Source organism: Scyliorhinus torazame, chromosome 30 (assembly GCF_047496885.1).
Source record: "Scyliorhinus torazame isolate Kashiwa2021f chromosome 30, sScyTor2.1, whole genome shotgun sequence".
Taxonomy (NCBI): Eukaryota; Metazoa; Chordata; class Chondrichthyes; order Carcharhiniformes; family Scyliorhinidae; genus Scyliorhinus; species Scyliorhinus torazame.
In genome coordinates this window covers 35,587,535-35,611,535 of record NC_092736.1, presented here as the reverse complement: position 1 = coordinate 35,611,535, position 24,001 = coordinate 35,587,535, and the positions used below count along the sequence as shown (strand labels likewise).

The following is a 24,001-nucleotide window of genomic DNA, read 5'->3' as shown; positions in this document are numbered from 1 at the left end:
AGTAAGATATGCAATAAGAGATGCAGCACTAAAAACCAAGAGGAACAAATTTCAAATGCGTAAATACCTCTGTTAAGACATCTGCCAATTCTCTGTGCACCTTTGTGCGCAATGATGTCCTCGCAACATTCAGAAGAGTCTCTCTGTCCATCTCTTTGGTTATTTTCACCTGCTCCAAAATCTCAAGGGCTTTTTCTTTAGCTGCTTCAAACCCTTCAGTCACAATCCTGGGATGCAAACCCTGAAGAGAAAAAGCACATCACACCTACAAATTAAATACACAGAATATTTTGCTGAGCAAATGACATCCTGGTGCAATTCGAAAACTCTTGATCCTTGAGGAATAGTCCCTCCCTCCCTATCTCAAGCCTCTTGTAACTTAAAGAGTTCATTTAGCACAGGGCTAAATCGCTGGCTTTAAAAGCAGACCCAGACAGGTCAGCAGCACGGTTCAATTCCCGTACCAGCCTCCACGAACAGGCGCCGGAATGTGGAGACTAGGGGCTTTTCACAGTAACTTCATTTGAAGCCAACTTGTGACAATAAGCGATTTATTTCATTCTGAAACTAAGGTCTGAAATCTGAACGAAGGACACACTAGGTATGATGTGCAAGTCATCGATGATGGATTTGGGAAAATACAGTAAAGAAATGGTAGGCAGGCAAAGGCTGCTATTTAAAGTAGCACTACCTGGCTTCCAACAAATACACCTCATAAACCCAACAGGAAAGGTGAATTAACCGGGGTTAACAAATGAAGTTAAAGATTGCATCAGTTTGAGGCAGCACGGTGGTGCAATGGTTAGCACTGCTGCCTCATGGCGCAGTGGACCTGGGTTCATCTGGCCCTGGGTCATTGTCCGTGTGGAGTTTGCACATTCTCCGTGTCTGCGTGAGTTTCTCCCCCACAACCCAAAAAGATGTGCATATGTTGTGCTAAATTGCCCCTTACTCGGAAAAAAAAGAATTGCAGTGGTTGAGAAGGATCCAGAAAAATGTGGTAATCCCAAGGAAATGGGACCAATTTTGAATCCAACAAAAGAGGACCAAGGAACTGATAAAGAAAAAAAGGATTTTAATGCAAACTAATCAGAAACATAAAGCTTCTTTCGGTAGAAAAAGAAAGATGAGCAAGGACAAAAAGTGGGCCTATTACAGGCAGGAGACAGAAGAATTTATAATGCAGAGCAGGGATACTCAGAATAAACTAAACAATTGTTTTGTGCTGGCCTTCACTGAGGAAGATAAGGAAAAGCTCCCAGAAATAACAGAGGAACTTGTGAAAATGAGGAATTGAAATGAATTAATAAAGAGATTGTACACAAAACATTAATTGCATTGAAAGTTCATAAATTGCCTGGACCGAAGATGTGCAGGGTAGGTGGATTGGCCACGCTAAATTGCCCCTTAATTGGACAAAAGTAAATTCCCTGGGCCTGAAGAACGATGTTGAAGGAGTGTAGAAGCCAGGTATCTCTAATAAACTAATATACGTAAAAGATAGCTGTTTAAGTATAAACATTAAGCACCACTTTTAAATTAAGGATTCATGAGACATTCTGCAAATTCATTACAGTTTTAAACTGCAATCTTTCACTTATTCATTATTTGACATTATATTTGTAATCAGTTAAGGTAAAGTGTAAAAATGGCAGGAGATCCCAGACCATGTTATGCTCCTCGTGCTCAATGTGAGAGTTCAGGGGCATAAGAACACAAGAACTAGGAGCAGGAGTCGGCCATCTGGCCCCTCGAGCCTGCTCCGCCATTCAATGAGATCATGGCTGAGCTTTTGTGGACTCAGCTCCACTTTCCTGTCCGAGCACCATAACCCGTAATCCCTTTATTCTTCAAAAAACTATCTTTATCTTAAAAACATTTAATGAAGGAGCCTCTACTTCTTCACTGGGCAAGGAATTACGTAGATTCACAACCCTTTGGGTGAAGAAGTTCCTCCTAAACTCAGTCGTAAATCTACTTCCCCTTATTTTGAGGCTATGCCCCCTAGTTCTGCTTTCACCCGCCAGTGGAAACAACCTGCCCGCAACTATCCTATCTATTCCCTTCATAATTTTATATGTTTCTATAAGATCCCCCGTCATCCTTCTAAATTCCAACGAGTACAGTCCCAGTCTACTCAACCTCTCCTCGTAATCCAACCCCTTCAGCTCTGGGATTAACCCAGTGAATCTCCTCTGCACACCCTCCAGTGCCAGTACGTCCTTTCTCAAGTAAGGAGACCAAAACTGAACACAATACTCCAGGTGTGGCCTCACAAACACCTTATACAATTGCAGCATAACCTCCCTAGTCTTAAACTTTCATCCCTCTAGCAATGAAGGACAACATTCCATTCGTCTTCTTAATCACCTGTTGCACCTGTAAACCAACTTTTTGCGACTCGTGCACTAGCACACCCAGGTCTCTCTGCACAGCAGCATGTTTTTTTCAAAAAAATATATTTTATTGAAATTTTTTTCTAAACAACATTTTTCCCTCTTACAAAACAAACGGAACGATAACAAAACAGAAATCTTTAACAATACACAAGTAACAAAACCCCGTTATCTATTGACCTATACTAAACTAAACCCCCCCCCCTTCCCCCTGGGTTGCTGCTGCTGGTCATCTGTCTTCCCTCGAACGTTCCCTTAGGTAGTCGAGAAATGGCTGCCACCGCCTGGTGAACCCTTGAGCCGATCCTCAGGGCAAACTTTATCTGCTCCAGTTTAATAAACCTCGCCATATCGTTTACCCAGGCCTCCAGTCCGGGGGGTTTTGCCTCTTTCCACGTAAGTAGGATCCTGCGCCGGGATCACGAAGGCTTTTTTTAAAAGGATTGAAAAGAGCATCATGGGTTTTGTGTGGGCCAGGAAGACCGAGAGTGAGGAAGGGATTCTTACAGCGTAGCAGGGATAGGGGGGGCTGGCACTACCGAGCCTAAGTGAGTATTATTGGGCCGCTAATATTTCAATGGTGAGTAAGTGGATGGGAGAGGAGGAGGGAGCGGCGTGGAAGAGATTAGAGAGGGCGTCCTGTAGGGGGACTAGTCTACAGGCTATGGTGACAGCCCCATTGCCGTTCTCACCGAGGAACTACACCACAAGCCCGGTGGTGGTGGCTACACTGAAGATTTGGGGACAGTGGAGACGGCATAGGGGAAAGACTGGAGCCTTGGGGGGGTCCCCGATAAGAAACAACCATAGGTTTGTCCCGGGGGGAATGGATGGGGGATATGGAATGTGGCAAAGAGCAGGAATAACACAACTGAAAGATCTGTTTGTGGATGGGAAGTTCGCGAGTCTGGGAGCGCTGACCGAGAAATATGGGTTGCCCCAAGGGAATGCATTCAGGTATATGCAACTGAGGGCTTTTGCGAGGCAACAGGTGAGGGAATTCCCGCAGCTCCCGACACAAGAGGTGCAGGACAGAGTGATCTCAAAGACATGGGTGGGGGATGGTAAGGTGTCAGATATATATAGGGAAATGAGGGACGAAGGGGAGACTATGGTAGATGAACTAAAAGGGAAATGGGAAGAAGAGCTGGGGGAGGAGATCGAGGAGGGGCTGTGGGCAGATGCCCTAAGCAGGGTAAACTCGTCGTCCTCGTGTGCCAGGCTAAGCCTGATTCAGTTTAAGGTATTACACAGGGCACATATGACTGGAGCACGGCTCTGCAAATTTTTTGGGGTGGAGGATAGGTGTGCGAGGTGCTCGAGAAGCCCAGCGAATCATACCCATATGTTTTGGTCATGCCCGGCACTACAGGGGTTTTGGATGGGGGTGACAAAAGTGCTTTCAAAAGTAGTGGGGGTCCGGGTCGAACCAAGCTGGGGGTTGGCTATATTTGGGGTTGCACAAGAGCCGGGAGTGCAGGAGGCGAGAGAGGCCAATGTTTTGGCCTTTGCGTCCCTAGTAGCCCGGCGCAGGATATTGCTAATGTGGAAAGAAGTCAAGCCCCCAGGGGTGGAGACCTGGATAAATGACATGGCAGGGTTTATAAAGCTAGAGCGGATTAAGTTCATTCTAAGGAGTTCGGCTCAAGGGTTCACCAGGCGGTGGCAACCGTTCGTCGAATACCTCGCAGAAAGATAAGATGGAATGGAAAAAAGGCAGCAGCAGCAGCCTAGGATCCAGGGGGGGGGGGGGGGGGGGAGAGAGAGGAACCAGAAGGACTCTCAGGGTTGTTAATATATACTGTATACTATGTATAGGTCGTTGCTACAGATAATTATATATTGGACTGTTAAATTATATTTTTGGAGAGTGTGACTTGTGATAAGGCAGTTGCCAATTAGGGTTAGTTTTCATTTTTGTTATTTATTATTTATTCATTTTCTGTTTATAAAATAGGTCATTGTTATTTGTGTTTTTATAATATTGTGTAAAGGATGCACAATGTACTGTGTTGGTTGACCAAAAATTTTCAATAAAATATTTTATTAAAAAAAAGTGAGAGCTGTTTGTGGTGCATCCGGGGGAGCAGAGCAGGGGAATAGATGACTTACCACTGAGGAAGGTGAGAAGAGATTTCCGGTACTTAGGGATTCAGATAACCAGGAGTGGGAACCTTACACCGGCTTAATCTAACAAGATTGGTGGAACAGATGGAGGAGGATTTTAAGAGATGGGACATGGTGCCCCTGTCACTGGTGGGTAGGGTGCAGGCGGTTAAAATGGTGGTCCTCCCGAGATTCCTCTTTGTGTTTCAGTGCCTTCCGATGATGGTCACGAAGGCTTTTTTCAAGAGAACTGAGAAAAGTGTCATGAGTTTTGTGTGGGCCGGGAAGACCCCGAGAGGAGGGGGTTCTTGCAGCGTAGCAGGGATAGGGGGGCTGGCACTACCGAACCTAAGTGAATACTACTGGGCCGCCAATATCTCAATGGTGTGTAAGTGGATGGGAGAAGGGGAGGGAGCAGCGTGGAAGAGATTGGAGATGGCGTCCTGCAAGGGAACCAGCCTACAAGCAATGGTGACGGCGCTGTTGCCGTTCTCACCGAAGAAATATACCACAAGTCCAGTGGTGGTGGCAACACTAAAAATTTGGGGGCAGTGGAGACGACATAGGGGGAAGGACGGGAGCCTCGGTGCAGTCCCCGATAAGAAATAACCATAGGTTTGTCCAGGGGAGAATGGATGGGGGATTTGGAGCATGGCAAAGAGCTGGGGTTGTGCAACTGAGAGATCTGTTCGTAGACGGACGTTTGCGAGTCTGGGAGCGCTGACGGAAAAATATGGGTTGCCCCAAGGGAATGCATTTCGGTACATGCAACTGAGGGCTTTTGCGAGGCAACAGGTGAGGGAATTCCCGCAGCTCCCGAGGTTCAGGATAGAGTGATCTCAGGGACATGGGTGGGGGTTGGTAGGGTGTCGGATATATACAGGGAAATGAGGGACGAGGGGGAGATCATGGTGGATGAGCTGAAGGGGAAATGGGAAGAAGAGCTGGGGGAAGAGATTGAGGAGGGGCTGTGGGCTGATGCCCTACGTAGGGTAAACTCGTCGTCCTCGTGCGCCAGGCTAAGCCTGATACAATTCAAGGTTTTACACAGGGCGCATATGACCGGAGCACGGCTCAGTAAATTTTTCGGGGTAGAGGATAGGTGTGGGAGATGCTCGAGAAGCCCAGCAAACCACACCCACATGTTTTGGTCATGTCCGGCACTACAGGGGTTCTGGGTGGGGGTGGCAAAGGTGCTTTCGAAGGTGGTGGGGGTCCAGGTCGAGCCAAGCTGGGGGTTGCAGAAGAGCCGGGAGTGCAGGAGGCGAAAGAGGCTGATGTCCCTAGTAGCCCGGCGAAGGATATTGCTTATGTGGAAGGAAGCCAAACCCCCGGGCGTGGAGACCTGGATAAATGACATGGCAGGGTTTATAAAGCTAGAACGGATAAAGTTCGCACTAAGGGGTTCGGCTCAAGGGTTCACCAGGCGGTGGCAACCGTTCATTGACTACCTCGCAGAACAATAAAGGAAATGGGAAGGTAACAGCAGCAACCCAAGGGGCTGATTTAGATAAGATCTAAGAGTACAGGTCCACAGATCACTGAAAGGGGCAACATAGGTGGAGAAGGTAGTCAAGAAGGCATACGGCATGCTTGCCTTCATTGGCCGGGGCATTGAGTATAAGAATTGGCAAGTCATGTTGCAGCTGTATAGAACCTTAGTTAGGCCACACTTGGAGTATAGTGTTCAATTCTGGTCGCCACACTACCAGAAGGATGTGGAGGCTTTAGAGAGGATGCAGAAGAGATTTACCAGAATGTTGCCTGGTATGGAGGGCATTAGCTATGAGGAGCAATTGAATAAACTTGGTTTGTTCTCACTGGAACGAAGGAGGTTGAGGGGTGACCTGATAGAGGTATACAAAATTATGAGGGGCATAGACAGAGTGGATAGTCAGAGGCTTTTCCCCAGGGTAGAGGGGTCAATTACTAGGGGGCATAGGTTTAAGGTGAGAGGGGCAAGGTTTAGAGTAGATGTACGAGGCAAGGTTTTTTTTTTAAACAGAGGGTAGCGGGTGCCTGGAACTCGCTTCCGGAGGAGGTGGTGGAAGCAGGGACGAGTGACATTTAAGGGGCATCTTGACAAATACATGAATAGGATGGGAATAGAGGGAATTGGACCCAGGAAGTGTAGAAGATTGTAGTTTAGTCGGGCAGCATGGTCGGCACGGGCTTGGAGGGCCGAAGGGCCTGTTTCTGTGCTGTACATTTTTGTTCTTCGTTCTGCAGCCCGCCTGCTTCCTCAATATTACTTGCCCCTCTACAGATCTTTGTATCCTCTGCAAACTGCCTTCAGTTCCTTCCTCCAGATCATTAATGTATATTGTGAGAAGTTGTGGTCCCAGCACCGGCCCCTGAGGCACACCACTAGTCACCGGCTGCCATCTTGAAAAATACCCCTTTATCCCTCCCCTCTGCCTTCTGCCAGTCAACCAATCCTCTATCCATGCCAGGATCTTACCCTTAACACCATGGACTCGTAACTTCTTTAACAGTCTCCAATGCAACACCTTGTCGAAAGCCTTCTGGAAATCTAAATAAACCACATCCACTGGTTCTCCTTTGTCTAACTTCCTTGTTACTTCCTCAAAGAATTCAACAGATTTGTCAGACATGACCTCCCCTGAACGAAGCCGTGCTGACTCAGTCCTATTTTACCATGCACTTCCAAGTGTTTCGCAATCTCATCTTTAATAACAGACTCTAAAATCTTACCAATGACCGAAGTAAGGCTAACCAGCCGATAATTTCCCATCTTCTGCCCTCCCTCCCTTCTTAAACAGTGGTGTTACATTAGCCACATTCCAGTCCTCTGGGACCCTCCCTGCCTCCAGTGATTCCTGAAAGATGCCTCCACAATCTCCTCAGCTGTCTCTTTTAGAACCCTGGGGTGTAGTGCATCCGGTCCAGGTTATTTATCCACTTTCAGTTTCCCCAGTACTTCTCCTTAGTAATGGTCACTGCACTCACCTCTGTCCCCTGGTTCTCTTGGTGCTCTGGCATCCCACTGGTGTCTTCCACCGTGAAGACTGATGCAAAGTAACTATTCAGTTCGTCTGCCATTTCTTTGTTTCCTATCATTACTTCTCCAGCCACATTTTCCAGTGGTCCAATGTCTATTTTTATATATTGAAAAAAACTCTTCCTATCTTCCTTTATATTACTAGCTAGCTTGCACTCATACTTAATCTTCTCTCCCCCCCTCCCCACTGATTGCTTTTTTAGTCGCCCTCTGCTTGCTTTTAAAGGCTTCCCACTAATTCTCGACACTTTGTATGCTTTTTCTTGAGCTTCAATGCTGTCCTTGGATGCCTTGGCTTCCCCTTAGCATGTGTCCTCCTCCTTGGGATGAATTTCTGTTGTGCTTCCCGAATAACGCCCAAAAACTCCTGCCATTGTTGTTCCACTGTCTTCCCTGCTAGGCTCCTTTTCCAATCAACTCTGGCCAGCTCCTCCCTCATGTCTTTGTAGTTGTCCTTATTTAATTGTAATACTGATTCCAGCTTCTCCCTCTGCAGGGTAAATTCCATCATATTGTTGTCACTGCTCCCTAAGGGTTCCTTCACCTTAAGTTCCCTAATCAAGTCTGCCTCATTGCACATCACCAAATCCAGAATTGCCTGTTCCCCAGTAGGCTCTGTCACAAGCTGCTCCAAAAAACCATCTCTTCGACATTCCACAAATTCCTTTTCTTGGGATCCACGACCAACAGGTTTCCTAGTCCACCTGCATATTGAAGTGCCCCATGATTATTGTAATATTGCCTTTTTTACAGCCTTTTCTATCTCCTGATTGGTTTTCTGCCCCACCTCCTGACTACTGCTAGGAGGCCCGTACTTAACTCCCATCAGGGTCTTTTTACCTTTGCGATTCATCAACTCTACCCACAGAGATTCTATGCCTTCTGATCCAAAATCGCTCCTGGCTATCAATTTAACTTCATTCCTTACTAAAAATGCAACCCTGACCCCTTTGCCCATCTGCCTGCCCTTTTGATAGGACACATCCTTGGATTTAGATCCCAGCCCTGGCCCCCTTGCAGCCCACATCGTACCGGCCAATATCAATGTGCGCAACAAGCTAATTTACCTTGCTCCGTGTACTGCGCTTGTTTAGGTACAACACCCTCAATCCTGCATTAACCACCTCTCTTTTCACAGTTGTCACCTATTTTGCTCTGCCCGAGGGTGATGTTGTTCTTTAATTTTGGTTCTCTATTTCCCCTTCAGTTATTACACCTTCCAAGCTCACATTCTGGCTCTCACCCCCCCCCCCCCCCCGCCAAACTAGTTTAAATCCTCCCGAGTGACTCTAGCAAACCTCCCAATCAGGATATCTGTGCCCCTCCAGTTTAGTCAACCCGTCCTCCTTGTACAGGTCCCACCTGCCCCAGAAGAGATCCCAATGGTCCATAAATCTGAAACCCTCCTTCCTACACCACCAGTTTAGCCACGTATTCAGCTGTAGTATCCTCCTACTTCTAGCCTCACTGGCACGTGGCACAGGGAATAATCTTGAGATTACAACCATAGAGGTCCTGCTTTTTCGCTTACTGCCTAACTCCCTGAACTCCTTCTGCAGGACCTCATCACTCTTCCTGCCTATGTCGTCAGTGCCTATATAGGTACTATATATGTACTACGACCTCTGGTTGTTCACCCTCCCTCTTCAGGATGGCTTGTGTTCGTTCAGAGACATCCTGGACCCTGGCACCAGGGAGTCAACATACCATCCTGGAGTTTCTTTCACGTCCACAGAAGCACCTATCTATGCCCCTCACTATAGAGTCCCCTATAACTATCGCTCTCCTGCACTTTGCCCTGCCCTGCTGAGCAACAGAGCCAGTTGCAGTGTCACTGTTCTGGTTACTGTTGTTTTCCCCTGGTAGGCTATCCCCCTCAACAGTATCCAAAACAAGGGGACAGCCACAGAGGATTCCTGCCCCGACTGACTGTCCTTTATAACGGCCACCCATCTGTCTGCCTGCACCATGGGTGTGACCACGTCTCTTGAACTCCTATCTATGATGCTTTCCACCACCTGCATGCTTCCAAGTGCATCCAACTGCTGCTCCAACCGAACCTGGTCTGTGAGGAGTTGCCATTGGTTACACTTGCAGCAGATGTAGACGACCGGAACGCTGGAAGCGTCAGAGATAGAACATAGAATCTGCCACTTCTCACAGTTGGAGCACTAAGGTGGATGATCAATCATGAATGGCCTCCTTCTGCACTGTAAATTCAATGATAATCTATGATTAATCTAGGACAAAGGTTCGGCACAACATCGTGGGCCGAAGGGACTGTTCTGTGCTGTATTTTTCTATGTTCTATGATCTAATGCATGGTAGCAGTGGGTAGCACTGTTGCTTCTGAGCTCCAGGGTCCCAAGTTCGATTCCCTGCTGGGTCACTGTCTGTGCGGAGTCTACACATTCTCACCGTGTCTGTGTGGGTTTCCTCCGGGTGCTCTGGTTTCTTCCCACAGTCCAAAGACGTGCAGGTTAGGTGGATTGGCCATGCTGAATTGCCCTTAGTGTCCAAAAAGGATAGGAGGGGTTATTGGGTTACAGGTCAAGGTGGAAGTCAGGGCTTAATGTGGGTCGGTGCAGACTCAATGGGCTGAATGCCTCCTTCTGCACTGTATGTTCTATGTTAAATCTATTAAGAAATAGCCCCCCACCCCACCCTGCCTAAAGAAATTAACTGTGATGCCACTTCCTCTAAGACTTCAACTTAAATGTACTTTCGCAACATATAAAAGCCAGAAATTGGAACCAACACATACTTATGCTGCCAGATCTACAAGGATGTATTGAGAAGGATATTTTGTGACCACACCATTTGATAAAAGGCAATATGAATATTTACTATTACACCTGAGACAAGGAAATATTAAAACATCCTTCAAAATATTTGATATGAATATAAGGATTGCACGGAAACTGCCCTAGACGTACAAACATCTAATGTGCAATCACCCAAAAAGGGGATTTAAATCACAAACCTCAGATGGTGCCGACTGTGCTACATCAATAACCTTCCCCAACAACCTCCCTTCCTGGACCTCTTCCCCATGGCTAATCCGACCCACACATCTTCTCTACTTACCTTCTCTCAGGCTTGAACATTTAAACTTACCTGGTTTACAGTCGCAAGTATAGTAAAACAAAAAGGGACCGTGGCTGAATAACCTTCGAATGAGCTGCCCTCAGTCCGGAGTCAGACAAAGCAGGATCGCTTGAAGTTGAAGTCACTACGAGCAAAGTGGCAAACCGATTGCCACGTCACTGTCATGGTCCTTTACTCCGTACCAATTATGAATGGGGGCCTGCAGTCATTGGTGAACATCCCTCTTCATGACAATTTACCACGAGGACGTTAATCAAACAAATGCGCTAAACTGCCTGCATTACTCCACCCTGCTGAGAATCAGTGACAAAACCAGAACCAAATGTATTTGTTACCTCCGAAATGTAGAGATCAGCTTGTTTCAGCAGCTCGCCAATAATCAGCACGTTGGAAGTGGTGCCGTCACCAGTCATGTCATCCTGAGCAGTAGCCACTTTAGCGATTAGAGAGGCTGTTGGGTGCTGGATTTGCTGCAATGGAATCATTGGTAGCTTCAAAAACATTGCACATTCTACAGACATGCGTGGATTATTTATTACTGATTCCATAAAACAGATGAAGCTATTTCCCATTAGGTTCAGAAAGATGTCATCCAGCCCGGTTGCCATCCAAATAGATCATGTACAAACCGTATCTTAACTCCCATCAACCGACTTTGGCTCCACATCTATTAATAACCTTACCCAAAATCTATCAATCCCAGTTTTTTTAAATCTGATCCTCCAGACTCAGATGGTGTTCCAGCTTCCCACTGAGCTTTGACAACGTACCCAAATTGCTGAGCGTTAATTTTAAGACTATGCCCCAACTATTTTGGACTGTAAAGTTATTTTTCCTATCTACTCCCAAGAAATACTTGATAATCAGATCTCCTACAAATGTAGAATAAGAAATGACAATGCAAATGTTTCCGTTCTTTTGTCCAGTTGAAGTAATCCTTGAATGTACTTGAATAATACAGCTCCCCAGTCATTCTGGACGTGGTGCAGAATGTATTGTTGTGAAGAACCAGGCCACTATTGCCGGGTCTCTCATCCCTAACCTTGCAACAATACCCAAGATGCAATGCCAACTGAATGAACTGAGCATCGATGAACCACATTTTATTGCTCAGAAAAAGAGGGGGGGAAACGAAGAGCGACAAGTTTTCATTTCATTGAGTTGCAATACATCAATCACAAAACCAGCATACTCAACCTGCTTTACTAATTTTTCAATAATTCTACTTTTATTAATTAAACTTGCAAGACAGATTTAATTCTACAACAATTTCTATTTGTTTGGCACCTTTAGTGTAATGAAATGTCTCGAGACACTTCACGGAGCATTACAAAATACAGCGTGGCCAGCAAGGGGATATCAGTTACTCAAAAAGGTAGATTTGAAGAAAAGTGAGGTAGTGCGCTTTAGGGAGGGAATTCCAGAGCTTGGCGTTTAGATAACTGGTCACCAATACTGGAGTAAATCTGACTGGGAAAGCAGAATAGACCAGCATTCGAGGCGTTCAGGGAACCTGGGAGTGTTGTGGGACTGGGGATTACCAGGATAGGGAGGAATGAGACCCTGGGAGAACTTGAAAATTATAACATGAATTATAAAATCAAGACGTTGCCTGACCAGGAGCCAATGAAGATCAGCGAGCACAGGGGCAAAAGGTGAATGGGACTTACTGCGAGAAAGGATGAAAAATGTGAGATAATTCACAAAAGAGCAATGCGACAAGAGGAAAAACCTTTTCCGCACAGTATGCGGTTCGCTTTGTAGCCCGTTATGTTGAGGCCTTGCCACAACCAAATAGAATCTGTAACGCGAGTCTGTGACTCTAGCTTGGTCTGATATTCTCTTGGCATCCTGGATGGCTTTGCGGAGGTCGTACCTGGACTTCTTGCATAGGTCAGAGTCCAAAACATGAACGTCTCAGATCTGTCCTTCAGTAGGGAATCAATCTCCCAATGAATCCGGTCGGAGTGAGGAGAGTGACTGCTGGGTAAGGAGTAAAGATGTAAATTGTTTGCACAGACCCCCAACAGCTGATTGCTGTTCTCGTGTGGGGCGCATTGGTTGCTGGTTAAGTGCTTTATTTTTACCTGTATTGAAGTTGGGCAGTTTCTAAACCCTAGACACTACGCTTGTCGAGTTCTCCCACTCTTCCACCTCCTTTAACATAAAGGGTAGAGTGAATAACAGGCAAGCTCTTTCATTCTTTTTTATCTAGAGGGGATGGCAGGGAAGGCAGTGCAATGTTCCTCCTGCAGAATGTTTGAGGGGAGGGACGCCGTCAGTGTCCCTGCTGATTTCACCTGTGGGAAGTGCACCCATCTCCAGCTCCTCAGCATTAGGGAACTGGAGCTGGATGAACTTCGGGGGGCAGAGGTGGTCATAGATAGTAGCTTCAGGGATGTAGTTACTCCGAAGAATCAAGATAGATGGGTGACGGTGAGAGGGGCTGGGAGGAAGCAGTCAGTGCAGGGATCCTCTGTGGTCGTTCCCCTTAGTAACAAGTATCCCGCTTTGGATACTGTTGAGGGGGACGACCGACCAGGGGTAAGCCACGATGAACGGATCTCCAGCACTGAGTCCGTCCCTGTGGCTCAGAAGGGAAGGAGGGAGAGCAGGAGAGCAATGGTTATTGGGGACTCAATAGTTAGAGGGACAGATAGACAGTTCTGTGGTAACGAAAGAGACTCACGGATGGTATGTTGCCTCCCGGGTGCCAGGGTCCGTGACGTCTCGGACCGTGTTTTCAGAATCCTTAAAGGGTAGGTGGAGCAGTCACAAGTTATGGTACACATCGGTACCAACGACATAGGCAAGAGAAAGGACGGGGATTTAAAACAGGAATTTAGGCAGCGAGGGTGGAAGCTGAGAGCCAGGACAAACCATGTTGTCATCTCTGGTTTGTTGCCGGTGCCACGTGCTAGTGAGGTGAGGAACAGGGAGAGAGTGTAGATTAACACGTGGCTGCAGGGATGGTGCAGGAGGGAGGGTTTCAGGTACGTGGATAATTGGAGCACATTCTGGGGAAGGTGGGACCTGTACCGACAGGATGGTTTGCACCTGAACCAGAGGGGCACCAATATCCTGGGAGGAAAATTTGCTACGGCTCTTCGGGGGGGTTTAAACTAATTTGTCAGGGGGCTGGGAAAACGAGCTGTCGTCCAGAAGCCAGTGTCGAGAGTAGTGAAGGACTGAGGAGGGTATTAAGGTCGCAGGAGTGTACCGGCAGACAGAAAGGTGGGTTGAAGTGTGTCTACTTCAATGCAAGGAGCATCCGGAATAAGGTAGGTGAACTTGGAGCGTGAATTGGTACTTGGGACCACAATGTTGTGGCCATTACGGAGACATGGTTAGAAAAGGGACAGGAATGGTTGTTGGAAGTTCCGGGATATAGATGTTTCAGTATGAGTAGGGAAGGTGGTAAAAGAGGTGGAGGAGTAGCATTGTTAATCAAGGATAGTTTAACGGCTGCAGAAAGGCAGTTTGACCTGAGGTAATATGGGCCAAGTTAGAAATAGGAAAGGAGCGGACACATTGTTAGGAGTTTTCTATAGGCCCCCAAATAGTAAGAGATGTGGAGGAAGAAATTGCAAAACAGATAATTGATAGGTGTGGAGGTCTCAGGGTAGTTGTCATGGGCGACTTTAACTTTCCAAATATTGATTGGAACCTCTATAGGTCGAACAGTTCGGATGGGGCAGTTTTTGTAATATGTGCAGGAGGGTTTCCTGACACAATATATGGATAGGCCGACATTGGATTTGGTACTGGGTAATGAACTGGGCCAAGTGTTAAGACTTGTTTGTGGGAGAGCACTTTGGAGATAGTGACCACAATTCAGTGTCTTTCACTATTGCAATGGAGAGGGATAGGGCCATACGGCAGGGCAAGATGTATAATTGGGGGAGGGGTAATTATGATGCGATTAGGCGGGCTAAATCGCTGGCTTTGAAAGCAGACCAAGACAGGTCAGCAGCATGGTTCAATTCCCGTAACAGCCTCCCCTAACAGGCGCTGAAATGTGGCGACTAGGGGCTTTTCACAGTAACTTCATTGAAGCCTACTTGTGACAATAAGCGATTTTCATTTCATTAGGGAGCATAAGATGGGAACAGAAACTGTCAGGGAAAGGCACAAATGAAAAGTTGAGCTTGTTCAAGGAACAAATACTGCGTGTCCTTGATAGGCATGTTCCTGTCAGCAAGGAAGGGAGGAAATAGCCGTGTGAGGGAACCATGGTTCACAAAAGAGGTTGAATGTCTTGTCAAGAGGAAAAAGAAAGAGTATGTAAGGATGAGAAAACAACGTTCAGTCGGGTCATTAAAGGCTACAAGGTAGCAAGGAATGAGCTGAAAAAAAGGCTTAGGAGAGCTAGGAGAGGGCATGAGAAGTCCTTGGCGGGTCAGATCATGGAAAACCCCAAGGCCTTTTAGTCATGTGAGAAATAAAAGAATGACCAGGGTAAGGGTAGGGCCGGTCAAGGACAGTAGAGGGAACTTGTGCATGGAGTCAGAAGAAATAGGAGGAGTTGAATGAATACTTTTCTTCAGTGTTCACAAATGAGGGGGGCCATATTTTTGAGGATGTGAGAGAGATTCAGGCGGGTAGGCTGAAGGAAGTAGATGTTGAGGAAGGATGTATTAGCAATTTTGAAAAACATTCGGGCTGACACGGCCCCTGGGCAAGATGGGATATACCCAAGGATTCTTTGGGAGGCAAGGGATGAGATTGCAGAGCCTTTGACTTCGATCTTTCGGTCCTCGCTGTCCACGGGGCTAGTGCCAGAGGACTGGAGAGTGGTGAATGTTGCTCCTCTGTTCAAGAAAGGGAATAGGAATGACCCTGGTAATTATAGGCCAGTTAGTCTTACTTCAGTGGTCGGGAAGATAATGGAAAAGGTCCTGAAGGATAGGATTTATGACCATTTGGAAAGATGCAGCTTAATCCGGGATAGTCAACATGGATTCGTGATGGGTAGGTCTTGCCTCACAAAGGAGGTAACGAAGTGTGTAGATGAAGGTAGAGCAGTTGATGTTGTATACATGGATTTTAGTAAGGCGTTTGATAAGGTTCCCCATGGTCGGCTCATGAAGTAAGGAGGTGTGGGATAGAGGGAAATTTGGCCAATTGGATAAGTAACTGGAGGTGTGGGACAGAGGGAAATTTGGCCAATTGGATAAGTAACTGGCTAGCACATAGAAGACAGGGTCAACGGCAGGGTTCTGAGGAATGTGGAGGGACAGAGAGATCTTGGGGTTCATGTCCAGATCTCTGAAGGTTGCCACTCAAGTGGACAGAGGTGTGAAGAAGGCTTATAGCATGTTAGCGTTTATTAACAGGGGGCTTGAGTTTAAGAGCAGTGGGTAATGCTGCAACTATTCTTGACCCTGGAGTATTGTGTGCAGTTCTGGTCACCTCATTATAGGAAGGACGTGGAAGCATTGGAAAGGGTGCAAAGGAGATTTACCAAGATGCTGCCCGGTTTGCAGGATAGGTCTTATGAGGAAAGGTTGAGGGAGATTTAAAAAGCGCAGGAGCTGCAAGTCAGAGTGGAGATTTTAAAAGATCGCGGCCGAGTTTCGGGAGCCGTTCGGAGAAGGAGGAGGAGTCTCTGTCAGGGAAAGAACCTGAGAACATCTAAGACACTCAGAAGGTAAGTAAGTGATTTTTACTCATTTTTACTTTTATACCTTTTTCAAATTGTCTGTGTCGGGGGGAAACTGAAGTGACATCACAGAAAAGCTGTGACCTGAGTGGCTGGTTGGGAATCTACACTAAATTAAAAAAATTAAGCATTGGTAACTAATTAAACATAATTACTTAATTATAATTTAGAGGGGTATCTAAGCCAGAGATCGGAGAGTACTATATTTAGCTTTCGCATTTATATTAGAAATCTAGTGCTAGGAAACAGATAGTTAACAGTAACTTTTTTTTTTAAAAAACTTTTAATATATAAATTTTTTTTAAAAAACTTTTAATTAATTGACGCAATGTCAGTTAGAGGGGTGCAGTGCTCTGACTGTGAGATGTGGCAGGTCCCGGAGGCTTCCAGCATCCCGGGTGGCTTCATCTGCAGAAAGTGCACCCAACTGGAGCTCCTCACAAACCGCATGGTTTGGTTGGAGCAGCAATTGGATGCACTTAGGAGCATGCAGGTGGCGGAAAGCGTCATAGATCGCAGTTATATAAAGGTGGTCACACCCAAGGTGCAGGCAGAGAAATGGGTGACCACCAGAAAGGGCAGGCAGTCAGTGCAGAAATCCCGTAGTTGTCCCCCTCTCGAACAGGTATACCCCTTTGGATACTGTCTGGGGGGATAGCCTATCAGGGGAAAACAGCAGCAGCCAGAGCAGTGGCACCACGGCTGGCTCTGATGTTCAGGAGGAAGGGTCAAAGCGCAGAAGAACTATAGTAATAGGGGACTCTATAGTCAGGGGCACAGATAGGCGCTTCTGTAGACGTGAAAGAGACTCCAGGATGGTATGTTGCCTCCCTGGTGCCAGGGTCCAGGATGTCTCCGAACGGGTAGAGGGCATCCTGAAGGGGGAGGGCAAACAGGCAGAGGTCGTTGTACATATTGGTACTAACGACATAGGCAGGGTGGGGCATGAAGTCCTGCAGCAGGAGTTCAGGGAGCTAGGCAGAAAGTTAAAAGACAGGACCCCTAGGGTTGTAATCTCGGGATTACTCCCTGTGCCACGTGCCAGTGAGGCTAGAAATAGGAAGATAGAGCAGCTAAACACGTGGCTAAACAGCTGGTGTAGGAGGAAGGGTTTCCGTTATCTGGACCACTGGGAGCTCTTCCGGGGCAGGTGTGACCTATATAAGGACGGGTTGCATCTAAACTGGAGGGGCATAAATATCCTGGACGCGAGGTTTGCTAGTGTCATACGGGAGGGTTTAAACATGTATGGCAGGGGGGTGGGCACGGGAGCAATAGGTCAGAAGGTGAGAGCATTGAGGGAGAACTAGGGAATAGGGACAGTGGGGCTCTGAGGCAGAGCAGACAGGGAGAAGTTGCTCAACACAGCGGGTCTGGTGGCCTGAAGTGCACATGTTTTAATGCAAGAAGTATTACGGGTAAGGCAGATGAACTTAGAGCTTGGATTAGTACTTGGAACTATGATGATGTTGCCATTACAGAGACCTGGTTGAGGGAAGGGCAGGATTGGCAGCTAAACGTTCCAGGATTTAGATGTTTCAGGCGGGATAGAGGGGGATGTAAAAGGGGTGGCGGAGTTGCGCTACTGGTTAGGGAGGATATCACAGCTGTACTACGGGAGGACACCTCAGAGGGCAGTGAGGCTATATGGGTAGAGATCAGGAATAAGAAGGGTGCAGTCACAATGTTGGGGGTTTACTACAGGCCTCCCAACAGCCAGCAGGAGATAGAGGAGCAGATAGGTAGACAGATTTTGGAAAAGAGTAAAAACAACTGGGTTGTGGTGATGGGAGACTTCAACTTCCCCAATATTGACTGGGACTCACTTTGTGCCAGGGGCTTAGACGGGGCAGAGTTTGTAAGGAGCATCCAGGAGGGCTTCTTAAAACAATATGTGGACAGTCCAACTAGGGAAGGGGCAGTACTGGACCTGGTATTGGGGAATGAGCCCGGCCAGGTGGTAGATGTTTCAGTAGGGGAGCGTTTCGGGAACAGTGACCACAGTTCAGTAAGTTTTAAAGTGCTGGTGGACAAGGATAAGAGTGGTCCTAGGATGAATGTGCTAAATTGGGGGACGGCTAATTATAACAATATTAGGCGGGAACTGAAGAACATAGATTGGGGGCGGATGTTTGAGGGCAAATCAACATCTGACATGTGGGAGGCTTTCAAGTGTCAGTTGAAAGGAATTCAGGACCGGCATGTTCCCGTGAGGAAGGAGGATAAATCTGGCAATTTTCGGGAACCTTGGACAACGAGAGATATTGTAGGCCTCATCAAAAAGAAAAAGGAGGCATTTGTCAGGACTAAAAGTCTGGGAACAGACAAAGCCTGTGTGGAATATAAGGAAAGTAGGAAGGAGTCTGGAGGGCTAGAAGGGGTCACGAAAAGTCATTGGCAAATAGGGTTAAGGAAAATCCCAAGGCTTTTTACACGTACATAAAAAGCAAGAGGGTAGCCAGGGAAAGGGTTGGCCCACTGAAGGATAGGCAAGGGAATCTATGTGTGGAGCCAGAGGAAATGGGCGAGGTACTAAAATGAATACTTTGCATCAGTATTCACCAAAGAGAAGAAATTGGTAGATGTTGAGTCTGGAGAAGGGTGTGTAGATAGCCTGGGTCACATTGAGATCCAAAAAGACAAGGTGTTGGGTGTCTTAAAAAATATTAAGGTAGATAAGTCCCCAGGGCCTGATGGGATCTACCCCAGAATACTGAAGGAGGCTGGAGAGGAAATTGCTGAGGCCTTGACAGAAATCTTTGGATCCTCACTGTCTTCAGGTGATGTCCCGGAGGACTGGAGAATAGCCAATGTTGTTCCCCTGTTGTGAAGGGTAGCAAGGATAATCCTGGGAACTAAAGGCCGGTGAGCCTTACTTCAGTGGTAGGGAAATTACTGGAGAGTATTCTTCGAGACAGGATCTACTCCCATTTGGAAGCAAATGGACGTATTAGTGAGGCAGCATGGTTTTGTGAAGGGGAGGTCGTGTCTCACTAACTTGATAGAGTTTTTCAAGGTGGTCACTAAGATGATTGATGCAGGTAGGGCAGTGGATGTTGTCTGTATGGACTTCAGTAAGGCCTCTGACAAGGTCCCTCATGGTAGACTAGTACAAAAGGTGAAGTCACACGGGATCAGGGGTGAGCTGGCAAGGTGGATACAGAACTGGCTAGGTCATAGAAGGCAGAGAGTAGCAATGGAAGGATGCTTTTCTAATTGGAGGGCTGTGACCTGTGGTGTTCCACAGGGATCAGTGCTGGGACCTTTGCTGTTTGTCGTATATATCAATGATTGAGGAAAATGTAACTGGTTTGATTAGTAAGTGGAATTGCGGATAGCGATGAGGACTGTCAGAGGATACAGCAGGATTTAGATTGTTTGGAGACTTGGGCAGAGAGATGGCAGATGGAGTTTAATCCGGACAAATGTGAGGTAATACATTTTGGAAGGTCTAATGCAGGTAGGGAATATACAGTGAATGGTAGAACCCTCAAGAGTATTGAAAGTCAGAGAGATCTAGGAGTACAGGTCACTGAAAGGGACCTGTTAGAGGCCTACAAAATTATGAGGGGCATAGACAGAGTGGATAGTCAGAGGCTTTTCCCCGGGTAGAGGGGTCAATTACTAGGGGGCATAGGTTTAAGGTGAGGGGGGCAAGGTTTAGAGTAGATGTACGAGGCAAGTTTTTTTACGCAGAGGGTAGTGGGTGCCTGGAACTCGCTACCGGAGGAGGTGGTGGAAGCAGGGACGATAGGGACATTTAAGGGGCATCTTGACAAATACATGAATAGGATGGGAATAGAGGGATACGGACCCAGGAAGTGTAGAAGATTGTAGTTTAGTCGGGCAGCATGGTCGGCACGGGCTTGGAGGGCCAAAGGGCCTGTTCCTGTGCTGTACATTTCTTTGTTCTTTGTGCCAGGGCTTTTCTCTTTGGAGCGGAGGGGGATGAGAGGGGGGGATAGTTAGAGTGGACGCTCAGAGACTATTTCCTCGGGTGGATGTAGCTGTAATAAGGGGGCATAACTATAAGGTTCAGGGTGGGAGATATAGGAGGGATGTCCGAGGTAGGTTCTTTACTCAGAGTGGTTAGGGTGTGGAATGGACTGCCTGCTGTGATAGTGGAGTCGGACACTTTAGGAACTTTCAAGCGGTTATTGGATAGGCACATGGAGCACACCAGAATGACAGGGAGTGGGATAGCTTGATCTTGGTTTCGGACAATGCTCGGCACAACATCGAGGGCCGAAGGACCTGTCATGTGCTGTACTGTTCCATGTTCTATGTATGCCATGGTTTCCATTTGGGGATGTACGTACTGCTTTCTTTGGCACGCAGTCCACAGATTTGCTTAAGTCTGTGACGGTGGTGACATACTCATTTGGTTGGTTGTTGGATCAGTCCAGTCTCCAAGCAGTCACCTAGGAGCTCTGCACAACCTTCTTAGCTGTATTCTACTGCTTCAGTCAAATGTTACAACTAGGACTGGAAAGAGACCAGCTGAATCTCAAAGTCAGTTGCTATGGAAAGGGTGTATTTGATCAGTAGAGAACAGGGTTTGGAGCAAGAACAGAAAACAATGGCTTTCCTTCCCAATATTGGAGGAATATTTGAGGACTGATAATTTACCAACAATGTGTGATGAAAGAAAACACGATGACAGAAACATTTACAGTAATGGTAGAGTTTGAATCGCAAGGGAAGAGATTAGAGAGAATGATGGTGAGAAATACTTGCTCTGCCATGTGAATGCCCGAAACTTGTTTAAATTAAGTGAAAAGTCTGAACCAGACAATGTTCAAATGTAAATAATGCCTTGCATACATGACATACAACATCTAAGTATTATGTGATTTCTCAACTGGGCAGTCATTTCTGACATCCTTCTGAGGTTTCGCTTTTCCAACACGTTGGCGAACAAAGAATCGCTCTGTACCAGGGTCTCCAGAGACAATTTTGTATAATAGGTTCAGAAAACTTTCAAAACATCCAACTCAATTTACTTCCAACAATGCACAGCTGCAGTTCTCCAAATCTGAATGTGTGAACGGATATTCACTTACCATTTCATGCAGCAAAACATTACCATCTTTGGTAAGCTTGATGTCTCCAGCACCAGAAACAAGCCTGAGGAAATAAAGTGGAGCAAATGAACTGGAGCTCAGACAGCCTGTGTTGCTGCACCCCCCCAACCCCCTCTCTTCCCAACCCCACCCCCTCTCTCCCCCCCCCAACCCCACTCGCCCCCCCAACCCCTCTCTCTCCTCTTCCCCCCCCCAACCCCACCCTCTCTCCCCCCCCAACCCCACCCTCTCTCTCCCCCCCCAACCCCACCCGCTCTCTCCCCCCCCCAACCCCCTCTCTCTCCCCCCCCAACCCCACCCCCTATCTCTCCCCCAACCCCTCTCTCTCCCCCCCCAACCCCACCCGCTCTCTCCCCCCCCCCAACCCCACCCCCTCTCTCTCGGCCCCCACCCCCTCTCTCTCCCCCCCCAACCCCACCCCCTCTCTCTCCCCCCCCCAACCCCCTCTCTCTCCCCCCCCCAACCCCCTCTCTCTCCCCCCCCCAACCCCCTCTCTCTCCCCCCCCAACCCCCTCTCTCTCCCCCCCCCCAACCCCCTCTCTCTCCCCCCCCCCAACCCCCTCTCTCTCCCCCCCCCCAACCCCCTCTCTCTCTCCCCCCCCCCAACCCCCTCTCTCTCTCCCCCCCCCCCAACCCCCTCTCTCTCTTCCCCCCCCAACCCCCTCTCTCTCCCCCCCCCCAACCCCCTCTCTCTCCCCCCCCCAACCCCCTCTCTCCCCCCCCCCCAACCCCCTCTCTCTCTCCCCCCCCAACCCCCTCTCTCTCTCCTCCCCCCCCAACCCCCTCTCTCTCCCCCCCAACCCCCTCTCTCTCCTCCCCCCCCTCTCTCTCCCCCCCCCCCTCTCTCTCCCCCCCCCCCCCCCCTCTCTCTCCCCCCCCCCCCAACCCCCTCTCTCTCTCCCCCCCCCAACCCCCTCTCTCTCTCCCCCCCCAACCCCCTCTCTCTCTCCTCCCCCCCCAACCCCCTCTCTCTCCCCCCCAACCCCCTCTCTCTCCTCCCCCCCCTCTCTCTCCCCCCCCCCCTCTCTCTCCCCCCCCCCAACCCCCCCTCTCTCCCCCCCCCCCCCAACCCCCCCTCTCTCCCCCCCCAACCCCACCTGTCTCTCCCCCCCCCAACCCCACCTGTCTCTCCCCCCCCCAACCCCACCTGTCTCTCCCCCCCCCAACCCCACCTGTCTCTCCCCCCCCCAACCCCACCTGTCTCTCCCCCCCCCCCCCAACCCCACCCCTCTCAACCCCACCCCTCTCTCTCCCACCCCCTCTCTCTCCCCCCCCCAACCCCCTCTCTCCCCCACCCGGGCCGCGTGCTCTCTGCCGGCTCCGCTCACTAGGCCGCAGCCTCACATTTTCATGGTTCCTTTGGGCCCCAGGTTGGTTCTCAGGACGTCCTGCAGCCCCCGGGCGGCGCTGATGTTGACGGCGAGCGCGGCCTGGGCCCGGGCCACCTCCGCTTTGGGGTTGAGAGCTTTGATGGCGGACATCCTCGCGGCTCAACTGGCAGCGCGCGGGGAGCAGAGTGAGTGCGCAGGCGCGCGTCCCGGGGCCACATTGGCTGGAGGAGGCCCCGCGCCGGCTCCCCATTGGCTCCACCCGGCCGTGCCCCACCCCGGCCCCCCATTTGCCGGCTGCGGCCCGCTGTCCGCCGCGCCGCCCGCTGATTGGCCGATTTGCATGTCAATCACCGCCACGCCGCCCGGCCCCGGGTTGGCTGAGAGGCGGCTTCCTGCAGCCGGGATGGAGAAAGTTCTGGAAGCTGTGGGCGGGGCCGGGGCGAGTCTGTGGGCGGGGCCGGGCCGAGTCTGTGGGCGGGGCCGGGCCGAGTCTGTGGGCGGGGCCGGGGCGAGTCTGTGGGCGGGGCCGGGCCGAGTCTGTGGGCGGGGCCGGGCCGAGTCTGTGGGCGGGGCCGGGGCGAGTCTGTGGGCGGGGCCGGGGCGGGGCCGGGGCGGGGCCTGGTTTGCAGCCGGTGATGATCTTCACAGATTCAGGCGCTCTGGAGTTTCAGTGCGGAGGCCCCTTCATGTCGCATAAGCTGCTTCCTTGGTGTCTGCTCCGACAAAGCAAGTTTCAGACTTGGAGACAGGTTTAACACATTATTGACCAGTTAACAATTCTCCGACTTGAGTTTGACTCTCCTGCTAATCTTGCCGTCTAACTCAGTCTAACTAACCAGTCTGCTCTAAGCCACGTGGTGGGTGTGATGCTCTGATCTGCCCCTGTCCTTCTCTCGGAGTGTCGCCTGTGGAAAGAGAACGAGCCTGTCTGCCCTGTCCTTATATGTGGGTAGCCCCCTTGTGGCAGTGTCACCTCTGGGTGTCTTGACTGCCCATTGGTCCTGGCCTATTCTATGTGTTCATTAGCTGTATGTCTGCATGTCACACTGTCTCTGGTGTTCCCACTAGTGTTTACATAGTCTTGGTGTATTTGCATTAGCCCCTTGTGTAGTTACAGTGATGCATATCACCACATCCCCCCTTTTTTCGTGTTACATATTTTCTGTACAGTGTTAAAGAAAATTGAACAAAATAGGTAGATAAGTGATGACATGTACAAATCATGATGACAGTGATGATTATACAATACCAAATAATATGTATGAGTCCAAAGTTCATGAATTTATATGGTC

General features: G+C 48.8%; 1 protein-coding gene across 1 annotated transcript in view; it reads right to left on the bottom strand.

Moving 5' to 3' along the window:
- Positions 1 to 22,902, bottom strand: part of cct6a (chaperonin containing TCP1, subunit 6A (zeta 1)) — a 97,858-nt gene extending 74,956 nt beyond the window's left edge. The window contains exons 1-4 of the mRNA XM_072493104.1: positions 22,723 to 22,902; positions 21,358 to 21,421; positions 10,968 to 11,102; positions 68 to 241 (exon numbers count right to left, since the gene is read on the bottom strand). Of these exons, the coding sequence (XP_072349205.1) occupies positions 68 to 241; positions 10,968 to 11,102; positions 21,358 to 21,421; positions 22,723 to 22,859 (510 nt within the window). The 5' untranslated portion in view covers positions 22,860 to 22,902. The remainder of the gene's footprint in view (positions 1 to 67; positions 242 to 10,967; positions 11,103 to 21,357; positions 21,422 to 22,722) is intronic.
- Positions 22,903 to 24,001: the final 1,099 nt, after the last annotated feature.